Here is a 15,607-nt window from a genome sequence, read left to right on the forward strand (position 1 = left end):
TATTTCTCAAGAAACCCAAAATTACTGCTGAAATAACTTTCTAAAAGTGGAGAGGGTCTTTAAAACATGTTGAAGTAACAAAACTTTAAAACAGACTGATGTAAAATGTTTAAAATGTAAACATTACAACACAAAAATACAAACAGAATTGGCACTTTCTTAAAACACAATATAAGCAGATTCTTACCACAGGGGCTGCATTTGGAGCTGGCCGTTGTTCGGGGGCACGCCCTTCTTCTCTGGCTTTTACTGATTGAAGAATTGCGAAAATATTCTTTGAAAAATTCTAAAACATAAAAAGAGTCTAATTAAACCCAGCATACATGTGCAAAGGTTTATCCATTCACTGATTTATATTAAAACTTTCTTCCTACTAGGTTTTCCTAATTCATAAGGTACTGTAATGGCTATGGTTTGGAAATGGTCTGTCTCCCAAACACTCCTATGCTAGATAGCTATTCCTAAGCATGGGAATATGGAGGTGGAGGAGCCTTTAAAAAATGCAGCCCAATGAGGAATAATTATGTTATCTGGTAACTGTTATGAGAAAGGACTGACGCTGCATTTAGTTTAGTTCTCTGTGCTGTTACCAAAAGGTGGAGCTGTCCAATCTTCCAGTTTCAATCTCCAAAACTTGAGCTAAATTAAGTATCTTTTGTCCTCACTGATGTAAGGGCCTGATGCTAGGCCCTTACACAGTCAAGCAGATATTCTACATTAGCCTAGATTCCCTGGCCCTAACCTTCTATGAAGCTCCTATCTTGGGTATTTGAGTCAAAAGAAAACAAGGTGATACAATTACACATAAAAATAGAAGCCAACTATTTTGAGAGTGGCTACTACAAATCGTACTTAGAACAATTAAATACAACTTGTATTATTCTGCATCTACTTAAATATATAACCAAGAAAAAAGTAAGCATTTAAATGTTAACAGATTTGTTTTAAAGGGGACTACTAAATCCTCAAAGTGCAATAAATTCTAATTCCTTTGCTACATTCAGATTGCCACAGATTTCCTAAAATGCTCAAAGGTTACAGATACCTGTAGGAGCCACTGTATATTTTTCAAATCTGAAAAGGTGGAAAATAATCACAAATAAGCTTGTCTATGAATATCTAACCTGCTGACTAGGTGATTACTCCTCCCTCCCTTCCTTCCTTCCGTCCTTCCTTCCTTCCTCCCTCCCTTCCTTCCTCCCATCCTTCCTTCCTTCCAGATAGCCTCCTTTGTACCCTAATTGCTCTCCCCTGAGTCTTTACCTAATAACTAACAGTATCCCCCAATGGCTAAGAATACTCTGGGACTCTAGCCCCTACCAATCATCCAATGGTTTAAGGGATATGTGAGTATCTACTGCAAACTACTTTAACTGACACGGAAGTCTAATGATAATCAACAAACACATGGTTCCTGTTCTCATGTACCTCAAATATAACAAAATTCTCTTTAGAAATGAAGCATTCTGGGGCAAGGTACCTCAACAAGTAAAACACTTGTAAAACAATCCTTTCTCCAAGTTCAATCATTAGAACATAGGTAAAGGTAGAAGAGAATCAACTGCACAATATTATCCTTTGACCTCCTCATTTCTACCATTGCAAAATTGTGCACATGCATGTGTGTGTGTGTGTGTGTGTGCGTGTGTTGTGTGTGTTGTGTGTGTGTGTGTGTACACAAACTTATAAAGATTATTTTAAAAGAAAAAAAATCTGGGACCTCGAGAGATGGCTTAGTTAAGATTGAGTACTTTTTGTTCTCCCAGCCATGCCAAGTTCAGTGGCTAGCACCCATCCAGTTCCAGGAGGTAGAGGAGTCCTCTTCTGACCATTATGGACACCAGATATGTATATAATATGCTAACATACATGAAAACAAAACCAAAACACACATACACATAAAGTAAAAAGTCTTTTAAAGAAAAAAAAAAAAAAACCTGCTTGCTTGTCCCGCTTTATCATTCCATCTACCTTACTAGTTTTTACTATGTAATCTCTCCCACCTTTGTTCTTATTTTGTTCCTTTGTAGTCCTAGCATCAACCTCATGGCCTCCAAGTACTCTGAAATACACTTTCCACCCTTTACTTTGGATAAGTTACTTCCCCTTGCTAAATGCCTACGTTATTCATTATTCCCTATACTGGAGTATCATCTCTGTAAGGCTAAGCATCATCAATCACTGCCGAGTTTGTGCATATTAATAAATATTATGCAAAAAGTATGTACAGAAAACAAGAAGTTTAAACATTAACTATATACCACTAGTATAATTACTGTTATATTAAGTATGATACCAACTAGTTCCAGTTTCTTTACAGCAGCAGATACACATCTCAGAGCTACTTTGCCATATTGGAAACTACTGAAGACTTTAAAGGCCTTTAAGCTAAAGTCAAAATGTATCACACTAATATTAAAACTGACACATTTTTTTCAATTAGGAATTCCTTAAAAAAAGCAAGAAAGAGCCAAGATTCTATGTAAACATAACATTCTATGAAAATTATTTCTAAAATGTACCCAATAAAGTATTAAGACTAAAACTTGAAATTTTATAAGTGTACTTAATATCTGGCTTCCTAAGTGACAGCTGCATTCTGATATTGAATCTACATATCTACTATGTTATCGTGTTTGGTAAAAGATGAAGAAAATCTAGCTTCAGACAGTAAAGCTAGAAGATAGTGTTTTAGATAGCTGGATATGTTTCTTTTTGCTATCATACCAAAATAAATGGTTTCTTAAAAGATACTGCAGGTGGAAACCACATCCATAAATACTATTGCATTACTATTTTAAAGCTTATCAATCCATCTATACTTTAAATTAAATAAAATTTTTTATTCATCCACTGATCCTCAGGGAAATATCCATCACTGGTTTATACAGTTGTGCATACATCCCACTCTATCGCAATATGCAACATTTAAAAGTATGTCATTTGTTAATACTTTTATGTATTAAATTAGTTAATATTATTTATAAGTCTTATCAAAACAGTCTATGAATTAGGCTAGAAAAATCTTAGCAGAGACTTTCTAAAATTTTAATTTTCTCAGGAAAAATCATATTTTATCACTGGCAGAAAATATGATCAGTTGCTTTTCCTGCCAGACTCTTTCAAGAGAATGTCTATAAAATACTGACATCTGAAAAAACAGATATTCAAATAAAACACAATGCTTTCCTCCTTTTTGAAGTTTCTTTAGTTAGTAACCCAAGCCACAATTCAAATGCTGTTCATAAAAGCAATCACAGCTTTTTTATAAGTGTGCAGGACTACTGTTCCATTTAAATTTCACTAGGTACATTCGAGGATCACCCTTGAATTAAGGTTAAACCCAGTGAACAAAAAACACTATAATTTGCTAATAATGTTGGGTGCCCCTGCCTTGACTCATGCCAAGTACCAGCAGTTTTAGCAACCACGGCTTCTGCATCATTTTACTGCAAACATCAGCACAGCGCCAAATGCAAATCAAATCCCAGTCCTACTGCTTAAACAAGAAAATCAGATCACTTTTAAAGTGATAAACTGAATGAGAGACATAAACTCTAGAAGAATCGATCCAAATAGTATCAGCAAATTTTATATGCAAGAAATACATGTGATTATCTTCTTTGTACAGATCTCTTTATACCAAAAATTCAATAATAAATTACTTTGGTCTAAAAATATCCCCCAAAAGCTGTATGTTGCAAAATTTATTCTCAATTCAGTATTACTGAAAGGTAGAGTTTTAAAGAAGTGACTTTAAAAAAATGGATTAAATGAAGACTAAATGAATGGCTTAGTGTTTTAAGTCATTTTCTGATAAAATCATAAATTCAGCCCTCCTTTTTATTCCCTCTCTCTCACCCATGTGATACCTTCCGCCATTTTTGATGCAGTAACAAAGCCCTCATCAGATGCAGTTCCTTGATCTTGGACTTTCCAGCCTCTAGAATGGTGAACCACAGAAATGTCTATTCATTATAAATTACTCAGTCTGTGATACTCTGTTATAGCAGCTCAGAACAGAATAAAACATAATTATTTAGTGGTACAGAAATTTCTGTTTGTTATAAGTAAGTCTGTGATATTCTGTTACAGCAGCACAAAACAGAGTAAGACATTTAATATAATTTAATGATACTATAAAATGAGATTGCTTTAACTACAGTATATTAACTGTATAAGAAGAATAAGAACTTGAACTTTCTTGCTCCTTAAAATTCTGGTACTAGGTAATGATGAAGGTGAGTCTCAAGTCTACACTCGGCCAGCACTGCCGAGCCTTACAACCTGTGCTCTACAGGCATCTCCCAGGAATTCTACACGGTAAAAGGGAAGAAGTGACTCTCACAAGCTCTCTTCTGACCTCCACATGTACACTGTGACAAACGTACACACACATAAATTCCAGACTTCAAATTCAACACTCCTTTTAAGTATCTATAGATATTTTTAAAGTTTAGTAGGTGAAAACTATATAATATACCTAGAGAACAGCAGTCAAAATGTTTAATTTTGAGTTTTAAAAATATTAACTTTATTTTTAAATTGTTAATATTTATAAAAGCAAACCTTACTTCTAAACAATAGTTAAATGATTTGATTTTTATAAGATACAATGGTACCATCACTAAATTACAACACTCTTAAACTGGTACAATCCTGCCACCTAGAGTTGACAGGAAAAAGCTCATACCAACAATTTTAAATTTTAATGTTTTATATTAAAAAAAAAACCTTAAGTTTAAGACTAAGTTAAAATGAACTTTTAAAAAAGCCAGGCATGGTGACACATGCCTTTTATCCCAGCACTCAAGAAGCAGAGGCAGAGGCAGGTGGATACTTCTGATTTTGAGGCCAGCCTAGTTTACATAGCAAGTTCCAGAACAGCTAGGACTATACAGTGCAACCCTGTCTCAAAAAACAAAAAACAAACAAACAAAAAGAAGAATCTAATAAGTCACAGTGTTAATCAAGTATTAGCCAATTACACATTGAAAATATCATTTAAGTGTAAATAACAAAAATGAAAAATAACGTTTATTCATAACCTCACATCTCTTCGTAATTTTAAGCTCTGGAAAATGGTCATTTTTATTTTTTATTTATGTGTAGAGGACACACGCACCATAGTGTAGAACTAAGAAAAAAAACAATGTGGAGTCAGTTGTCTCCTTTCATCTTTGCACAGGTTCCAGGAACCAAAGGCAGGTTACGAGGCTGGCATGGCTAGCCCCTTTATTCCTGTGCTATTTTATTGGCTATGGAAAACGGTTCCTTTCTGCCTAAAGTAAACTTAGGTTATTTCTACTCTTGTATGTGCACACACATGCCCCACTGTGTATGGAGGCCAGAGGGCAACTTTGTGGAATTTGTTTTCTCCTTTCAATCTCATGGCTCTGGAGACTGAACTCAGGCTGCCAAGAACAAGGGCCCTCACCAGCTGAGTCATCTCTGTGGCACATGGAGAATGCCTCTTAAAATAAAATGTAAGACAAGTCAAAGTACAAGTGAATAGAAATAACTATTTTCCTTATACCCCTTTTCAGTAATCTTATTCCTAGCAAAATGATAAAGTAAGTTAGAAGCTAAGGTCCTTACAATCAAAACCACTGTACTTAGTAGGCAAAGGCAGGCCCAAGCCACTAAAAAGGACTCTATCTCAAAAAAGCCCAGAAGGTCTCTAAACAAAGTCTTCCAAAAATTAGGGTCAGTTTCACAATAATCTTACACACTTCTTCAAATGTCTCTATCAAACCACAATGTTAGCAACTATGCATCAATGGAGAATCAATGTCTAAGAAAACTGAAGAGGAATGCCCACAACAGAGAGAAAAATATGTTCACATAACAGAACTTTAAGAGATCTGCAGACAGATTAGAGCATCTGGTATCAAACTTTTTTTTAAATTAATGTACATAATGTGATACACACGTGCGTGTGCGCGTGCGTGCGTGTGTGTGTGTGTATGTGGGTGCGTGTGTGCGCGCATCAGAGGCTTACAGCATGTGCATGGAGATTAGAGGAAAACTTTGGAGAGTGAACGTTGTTCTCCTTCCACCTTTACATGGTTTGAATGAGCCTCAGATTGCCAGACCCCCATTTAAATTCTTATATTTCAAAATTTAAAGTGCATACACTTGCTTGGAACAAGTTTCAAAGAATTAGTCCTTAGCTGCACAAACATAAATAAATAAAACTTGAAACCTATTAATGAATTTTAAACATTCCTATAGCACTCCAAAGAATGAGTAAAATATTACCTTTCCTGTGCTCTGTAAGATAGTTGTTCTTGTCCGCCATACTCTCTCTCTGCTGACAATATCTCTGGTCACATCTACCTCAGCATCCACAAAACTCCTCTGCTTAAGGGCAGTTATATCATCATCTAGATCGGTCTTGATAGTAGATCTTTTCTTAGCCATAATTTTGGCTTTGATTGCAGCAATTTTTTCCACTGACATGGCTTCAGATAAAGACCTAAAAGTAATTTATTTTTTAAAATTTCACAGCAAAGATTCCTTCAGAATAACATGTACACTGTGGCACTTAAATTGATTGGGAGAAAAACAAAACTACTGTACTTGTAAATAAGCTTTTCTATAAAATGGCATATTTGTTATTTTACAGTCACATAGGATTTTTACATGTAATAATACATACATATAATATTCTAAGACCAAGTTAGTTTCTTTATTATGTTATTTTGAGTATGAGTACTTTCCCTACATGTACAACTGCCTGTCATTTGTATGTCTGGTGCTCAAGAAAGTCAAAAGAAGGCATCCATTTCCCTGAAACTGGACCTACATGTAGTTGTGGGTCACCATGTTCAAGCTGACAATCAACCCAGAATCCTCTGGAAGAATGGCCAGTATTCTTAACCACTGAACTATCTCTCCAGCCTTGAATTAGTCATTTCTTTAAAATTAAAAACAATACCAACAATTATAAAATAATTTCCTTATTTGCAATCTCCCCAGTAGAGCAGAATTAAATAGTAAGGGTTCTTCTGCTTATATGCCCTGAGTCTTTACCACTGTATCTACACCATACCTCTCTATATATGAAAATTATACACAAGCACATAGGTCACCCTGTAATGGTATAAAAATATCATTCTGCTAAAAAAACTCAAAATTTAGGTTTTTCCAATAATCTATTTCAAGGTTTCAAAGCCATAAGTCACATATACAACAGACTACAAAATCAAAAGAAACTTTATATGCCACAATCATCCTTTTCTAGAAGATAAAAAACATGCTTAATTAAAACTTCATTATAAGAAAATTGCAAGTTAAAAAAAATCACATACTGAAGTAAATGTATTTGAACAACCTTTATATCTTCAATTTACTTTATTCTCATATAGGCAAAAAGCATAGAGAAGCTATGCTTTCACAATAGAAGACTTTGAATATTAAAAGTAGATTTCATAAAATGATCATCACAGGTACAATCTTTAAAAATACCTTTATCAACAATAACACAAATAAAAATTATAGTATGCAATGAAGAAAGGTACACTCCTTAGTGCTTTCAATTTCCTGGTGTATTTTTCTTTAAGATCCAGAGACAATAAATCAGTATTGCAGAGGCTGGAGAGATGGTTCAGAGATTAAGATAATTGGCTGCTCTTACAAGGTCCCTGGGTTCAATTTCCAGCACCAAGGGATCATGATGCCTTCTTTTGACCTCTGTGAACATGGTACACAGAAATACATGTAGGCATAATAAGTGTACACAAAAAAAGTGAAATACACCAATCTAAAACTTTAAAAAAAAGTAGCCCAGGACTCATCAGTTTTTAAAATTATATTATTTTAAATATATTCCTAACAATCTTTGTAATAACCCTCTAACAGCAAATTCTAGCAAAAATTCTTGTCTAAAAAATAAAATACATTCGGTTTATTAGTACTTACAAAGAACTACAAACATATACAGAAAAAAAAAGAAAATTCAATGAAAAATATAATTTAACATTCTGGTCTCATAGTAAAAGAACAGGCTTTTCTGGAACCACATGAGGAAACCACCCAGTTATGGACTTAATCTGCATTGAAAATGTGCGGTATGTTTTTATAACACGAAATGAGAAAAATAATTCAACAACAGTTAATGACTGGTAACCAAGCTCAATAGAACTAACTTTGCTAGCATGCAGGAGACCATACGTTTAACTGAGACCCATTAAAATGCAGAACCCAGGCAAGCAATTCAGCAGGTCATAGGAAGTCCCCCAGCACAGTTAAGGGTCAAGACCTTGCAGCAACAACTAACCACATAACAAAAGAATAACTAACAGAGGGTCACAAGAGCCAAAATAATGGAAGAATATATACTAGTCTGCCATCTGAAATGTCAATATGGTATCCAAACAAACAAGGACAGTACAAAACAAAATTAGGTACTTGTTCATCAATTTTTGAGGGGATTTGCTCCAGTAACATTGTAAAAGCCCAAATATTTTCAAAGAAATTCTAAATATGGTCCCTCCTACATCCCATTCTCCTACTTGGACCTTAATTAGTAGTACACCATGGGTACTGATTAAATGCTGCAATTAAGAAAAAATGACATGTCCTTGTTTGGTGAACTTTCCTCTGCCTACAAAACATAGGTTAACACAGTTTACAGAAGACCTGTCTTCTCACTGGCATTTTAAAAATACTTTTTATATAACAAAATCCTCTCTTGATTTGTAATGTTACAGAATACTAAAAATGAGTTACCAAAGGTAATTTATTTGCTATCTTTTGCTCCTTCTGCTTTGCACTGATTTCTGGCTGTGAAATTACTAAGTGGATGCTTTCTCCAAGCTCACCAGTTTTTACTATCTGTTTTCCTAACTTTATTTGAATGTCCAAGAATTACTTTTATTAAGAAAAATGTGTAACAATATTTAAAAATAACCTATTCTAATTTGTATACTGCATGAACATGTTGATTAAAGTCTCATTTTCTTTAATCAAATCTATAACTACAAATACTTCGTAGCCACTGAATCTTATTTTACCTGCATGTAATCTTAGTGTTACAATGTATTAATTTATGTTTTCAAGGACTTGTAATTATTATTAGTGACATATCTGTACAGCTCTTTAATAGCTAGCAAGATCCATACATATTTATTGCTACCATGTAAACTGCTTGCTTTATTAATGTATTTTAACAATTAAACATTTTGGTCCCCCTTTAAGAAAGTTAAGAGTACCTTAAAACCTGTAGATAATTCAGTTATAAAAATGAAAACCTTGAAACTCTTTTATAGAATCCCTGGAGGTTTAAAAACAGTGTGCTAATTTTTATCTGATAAGCATAAAACCATTTTATAGCAATATTTAATATGCGTCTGACTCACCTAAATATACCGTACAACAATCCCCTAAAATCTAAAGCATGTAAGAGTATTTTTAGACAAATTCAAATTGGTTTTATTACATGTATTTGTTTGTGCACACATACATGCAGCACAACACATGCCCATGTGTTAAAAATAACAGGACAAGTTGCAGGAGTTGGTTCTCTCTTTCTACCATGTGAGTATGGATATCAAACTCCTGTTACCGGTTCAGCTTCGCAGCATGGCCTTTACCAGTGAGCAATCTGGCTGGCTCTCAAGCTGGCACTGGATTTTCAATTAGTAGACTTCTACTTCCAGCCAAAATGAAGTGCCAGTGATTAGATTAGTTCATCTACCAGAGAATTATTTGCTAAAATACACAACATAATGATTTACCAGATATTAGGTATTAGACACTGAATGACAGTGATTCTCTGAAAAGTAAACAAACAAGGTAACTCCTATAACTTCCCTGCTTACTGCCTTATAAATTTCCAGAATACATCAACCCAGGCAAAACTTAGCAAGGCCGAAGTGTTTATGTGGTTGAGAACACTTAAGAGTCATCTGCATAGAGACACTGCTGTAGAATAGCAGATGGCTCAATAAAGGCACTATCTAAACCTGGAAACAGCGACCACCCAAGCAGTTAAGCTGGTAATAAGAAGTTGTGTTCCCACTAGACAAAACGGAAAATATCCCATCAAGGTAAAGTTCCCAGAAAACAAGAAAGTCATATCTAAAGATTCTACAAGGACAGCTGGCTGAGCAATTAGGAAATTTCTGGAGAGTTAGAATGTTACAAATCCATAGTTAAATCATGAGACAGTCCTGGTGGTGGTGATACATGCCTTTAATCCCAACACTCAGAAGGCAGATCTCTGTGAGTTCAATGACAGGCTGGACTTCAGAGTAAATTTCAGGACAGCCAGGGCTATCTTACACAGAGAAACCCTGTCTCAAAAACACAAAATGAAAAAGAAAGTATGGGACAGGAAAGAGGAGACTGTAAAGGGCCAAGAGAAAGAAAAACAGCTGTGTGGGCTGTTCAGTGCTCATATGTGTGTACACTTACGTGCCACAAGGTAAGTCACACTGCTCCTTCCTCACTAGATGTTACAGACATATAAGCCCAGAAGCAATGGAGTTATGTAACCAACTACGACCTCTGACATCATAAGACAAAATAAATCTTTTATAGTTCTCTAGTATTTATCACTACAGGCTAACCGAGGAAACTGGTAGGAAGCACACAGTCACTAGTGCAATTACTTGACTATTCCATTTACAAGCTTCAGGAACTAGTTTGTGGAAAGAATTTGTAAAGTTTGGAGAGATGGACTAAATAAACCCTAGAATGCTATATAGGCAGCCCTATATGGAAACTCAGAAAACCAGAATGTTCTAAGACTGAGGCCGACTCTGAGGCTTAATATAAGAGCAAGGACTCTATTAGGACTTAAGAAGGCACTATTCGTGCTATAATGTTGCAAAGTATTGTCATATTTTTGTCTATGGTCCCAGACTTTAAGTGGGGCTAAACTTAAAAGTAATAGTAAACCGAAGAAACGTCAAGGAGCTCAACATGGATACTGCTAGCTGGTTTAGCCAAATTTATTGTAATAAATGTAAGCAAAAAACTAGGGAAGGTCTGGAAAATGCAGCACTACAAAATAAATTTCTATTATGACTCAGTAAAGCATGGCTGTTGATGCAATTAGGGCCATGGTTTTGTTTTTATTAAAGCCCAATACTTTGCATCAAAAAAGGAAAGCTACTTTTAGGGTTATATCAGTAACTAGCTAGACCCCACTGCAAACTTAAGGGTACAAAGATTTTACTTAACTCAGCTGAAAGACTGAGTGAGTGTGATTTCAATCACACTGTCCCTCAAAGTTGGAGCCTCATATGAAAATCTTTGCCTAGCTTTGGTCATTTAGGAATTCAAAGAACACAACAGCCATAATTCTAAGGTCTCCAGCAACTAGTAGCAGATCACATCATGCCAGTTTTGCAGGCGTTAAGAATGTAAAAGTTACAAGGCCATGGATTCAACGATTTCAATGGAAAACCTAAGAGGCCAAACAGTATGTGGCCGGTCCTGAAGCTCTCTGCTAGTCAGTCTAGAGACACAATGCTTTCTGTTACAGGTGTCAAACGAGCATAGAGCATAAGCTACATCAAGTTAAAGGCAAAACATAGAGCTGACCTAGGGGAGAAGTCATGTGGACTGAAACAAGCCAGGTCATGGGGATGAGGCTACTCAAGCCCACTGAAGCACACATCTCATATTATCACAAGCAAGTCACTACTGGGAGGCATGAATTTACAGAATTTAACATTTGCCCTCTGGTTTCTTCATTCCCATTCTTTCCTAATTTTCCTCTCTCCATTTTGTAATAATGTTTATTCTGCATTATTGTATGTTACAAGTATGGAACATGTTACTAAAATTTATAGGAATTCATAGCTAAGAGACTTCCACTTCAGAAAAGACATTAAGCATAACCTGAATAATACGGGAACTATTGAAACTTCAAGGACTCAGAGACTATAAAAGATGGACTAAAATTTAGATTATGAGACAAATATGAGTTCTTGGGAGCCACAGATATAATGTGGCATTTGAATAGATGATATATTAAAGACATGGTCCCCAACTGATGATGCTATTTTGGAAGTTTCTGAAAACTTTAGGAGGTTGTACAAAGAAGTGCTTCACTGGGGTTAAGTCCTTGAGGCTATCGATTGCCTGGTCCTTCTAGTTTCCACTCAGTCCCCCATCCACCACTTGTCTCTACATGCCACTTTGAGGTGAATGCCAATGGTTCCTACTACATACACCATTCTATACCATGATGTTCTGCCTTACCACACAAATCTGAGAATAGAGTCATGCACCGCTAAACTAAAAATAAGTCAAAATATTATCTTCTATCGTTGTTCTCACATTTGCATACTGATGTCTAACACAGTAAGTAATCCAGGGTCGATTCTTATACTATAGGTTATAAGCAAATATCATGCCATTTTACTCAAGGGACTTGAGCACCTCTGGGTATATCCTAAAGCCAATTCCAACAAATTCCAAGGAACAACTGCATTCTTCAAAACTTAGGGAACAGGGGCATACAATGAATAAAGATGCAAATATAAATCGTGAGTAGTATCTAAACACCCTATTTTCTACATACCTTTACATATAAACCTATACTACCTATCTGTTACCTTACCTAATCTGTTCAGTCTGCACGATTCCTTCTTTATGGCCTTCCAAACGGGCTGCCAATCTCTCTTTATCAAGGCGCACACACTCTTCATCCTAAAAATAATCAATGATTAGTTACATTTTAGGTTGTACTTACCCTTTACACGGAATAACCACCATAAATAACTTCTTACCAAAATTACCACAGTACAGTTGCACGTAATATTGAACTTTTACTTACAGAGAGACATTTAAGTATGGAACTGATTTCTGATGTTCCTTTACTTGCAATAGGATTAAGTTCTAATAAACCACATGTGCTAGCTACTTTTATGTAAACTTGACAAAAGCTTGAGTTATCTGAGAGGAGAGAACCCTAAATAAGAAAATAGGGCATTTTCTTAATTAGTGATTGATGGGAGAGGGCCAGGCCATTTTGGTTGATTCCATCCCTGGGCTGGTGGTCCTGGGTTCCATGATAAAGCAAGCTGAATAAGCCATGGGGAGCAAGCCAGTAAGCAGCACCCCTCTATGACCTCTCCTTAAAGTCCTGATGAAGGTCCTGCCCCGACTTCCCTCAGTTATGGACTATGATGTGGAACTGTGAGCCATATAAACCCTGTGCTCCCCAATTACTTTTGTCATGGTGTTTCATCACAGCAACAGGAACTCAAATTAAAATATCACAGTAAATTTAAAACATAAGCCAAAAATGTATTTTACACATTAATGTACTTAATATGGATTAGTATTGTTTACTTGAACATATATACTAGCCTCCATATAATACAAAGCCTGTTTTATTACAAAGGGTTAGACATCTCATATTTTTTGAATATGGTGCTGAAAGTAAAATAATTCTTCTAAACATATATGTATTGCTTTTGCATCATCAAAAAGCTTAGAAAAAAATTTACTGAAAAAATCATCTGTAAGTTTACAATGTGGTGCCCAGACACCTATTTCTATGTTATCCCAACCATCACTATTGTCAGTAAAAAAATTTGTGTTTTTGTATGAGTATTATGTATGTGTCTCTATATATAATTCATACTTCTAAAAAATGTTTTTTAGATTTATGTGTAGAGAATTTTGCCTGCATGTATGTATGTACGTGTACCACATGCATGTATGTAAGTGTACCACATGCATGCCTGGTACTTACATAGGAGCTGGAGTTACGGGTGGTTATGAATTACTACTGGGTACTGAGAATACAACCTAGGATTTCTGCTAGAACAAATATTAAAACTGAGCCATTTCACCAGTCCCTATAGATCCATTCCTAATGAAAAAAATCTAACTTTTAAAGGAAGTCTTCATCAAAGTTAAACTTTTCATTTTGGATTTTTTTTTTTTCAATCATGCCACAGGTCCTCAAATCTACCAAACAGAAGTCAAAGCACTAGAAGCAAAATTTAATAGTTGTCAGAGCGAGTTCCTTGGAACATAAAAAATTTCCTACAAAGTTCCCAATAGACTATTCAAAATTTTATCTGACAAGGATGTGTAGCTTATGCCTATAATCCCAGCAGAGCATCCAGAGTTTAAAAACAATTCGCAGCTTGTGGTCAGCCTGAGAAATACTATTTATAACTTAGAAAGTCAAGAGAAATTTAGTTTGAAAAGCATATGGCTAATTAAGAAAAAAATCCAATTCAGTGACACCTATTTAGGTCAACATCTATATTCAATAAATAAATAAGGAGTACAGTCAGGGTTAATGAATAAGGTGTGTGTGTGTGTGTGTGTGTGTGTGTGTGTGTGTGTGTGTATATATATATATATATATATATATATATATATATATATATATATATATATATATATATATATATATATATATATATATATAACACTAGCATACTTAAGCCCTCAGAAAAAGTACTGGGCTTCAACTCATGCCCTATTTGTTTTCTACCATGTAAAAATGTTAAAACAGACACATCAGCTGAAATAAATCAAAGATATTTTAGCAAATGCATTTTCATTTTTACCATTTGTAGGTTAGTTATAATTCACAATGGTCAAGGTCCTCAAGAAACTAGTAATTTTAAAAATACCACCTACATTTTCATAAAATCAGAAATCCTGATCTCATGTTTTCTTTTTCCTCCTTTCCGCTGATGTTTCAAGCTCCTGGTGGCTTTGGTATTTCACTTTCTTACATGTTGAATTTGTTTAAAATGATTACATTGTGATATTTTCTTATTTCCAAGTAAATGATGGGCCTTAAATGTATTCACTGTTTTAACAATGGCCAGAGTCGCCTTTCATATGAGGAAATGGGGAAACTTTTGTTTTCCTGCCACAAAATTCATTCTCAGTAAGACAGAATGGCTAGGCAGCCAGTGTCTTGGTTCTAATTCTTATACAAACCTCGGCAAGTCCACTTTTCTGTGGAGTCTTTTTACTCAGTGTAGAGGAATTTTAATTCAGAACATGGCTGCTCTGGTAAAAGATCGCATCCAAAGGCCTTCTAGGTCTGTGCGATCTGGCTGGAATATAGAAACATCTTTAATCCCAGGAGACAGAGGCAAGTGGACAGCCTGGTATACAGCAAGTTTCAGGTAAAGAAAAGCTTAAGTCTAGGCGTGATGGTACACACCTTTAATTCCAGCACTCAGGAGACAGAGGCATGCAGATATCTGAGTTCTAGTCAGTTCAGTTCAGTCAGTTCATGGAATTCAGAGGCAGTTTTACCAGGAGAGTTTTACAGAGACAGGTTGAAGAGAGAACAAGCTAGACACAAGTAAAGACAGAACGAGCCAGAGAATGAGAAGGAGACAGAAATTCAGAACATATTGCCAAAGTTAGTATGAGGCCAGGCAGAGCAATTCAGTCAGAAACTGAGAGAGGCCAGACTGAATCAGTCAGTCAGCTTAGAGAGGAATTTGCACCAGAACAGCTGAGTTAAACCAGACAACAGAGTTCAGAAAGAACTAGAAAGGGTGATCTTACTCAGCAGTATGTCTTAGAGGCAGAAAACATTCTAGGCCTAGACTAGATTGTACAGCAGCTAGAAGCTTCCAAGACTAGGCCTAGGTAGCAGTAA

The 15,607-nt window shown here is 35.4% G+C and overlaps 1 protein-coding gene across 3 annotated transcripts in view; it reads right to left on the minus strand.

Annotated features, from left to right (window-relative positions):
- Positions 1-15,607, minus strand: part of Cdc73 (cell division cycle 73) — a 102,108-nt gene that overhangs the window by 72,128 nt on the left and 14,373 nt on the right. For 2 of the 3 annotated variants that reach the window (NM_001024769.1, XM_039090729.2), the window contains 3 exon segments: positions 188-286; positions 6,262-6,478; positions 12,578-12,666. In NM_001024769.1, coding sequence (NP_001019940.1) covers positions 188-286; positions 6,262-6,478; positions 12,578-12,666 — 405 coding nt within the window. 3 annotated transcript variants of the gene reach the window in all.

The sequence above is a fragment of the Rattus norvegicus genome, chromosome 13 (assembly GCF_036323735.1).
Source record: "Rattus norvegicus strain BN/NHsdMcwi chromosome 13, GRCr8, whole genome shotgun sequence".
NCBI lineage: Eukaryota > Metazoa > Chordata > Mammalia > Rodentia > Muridae > Rattus > Rattus norvegicus.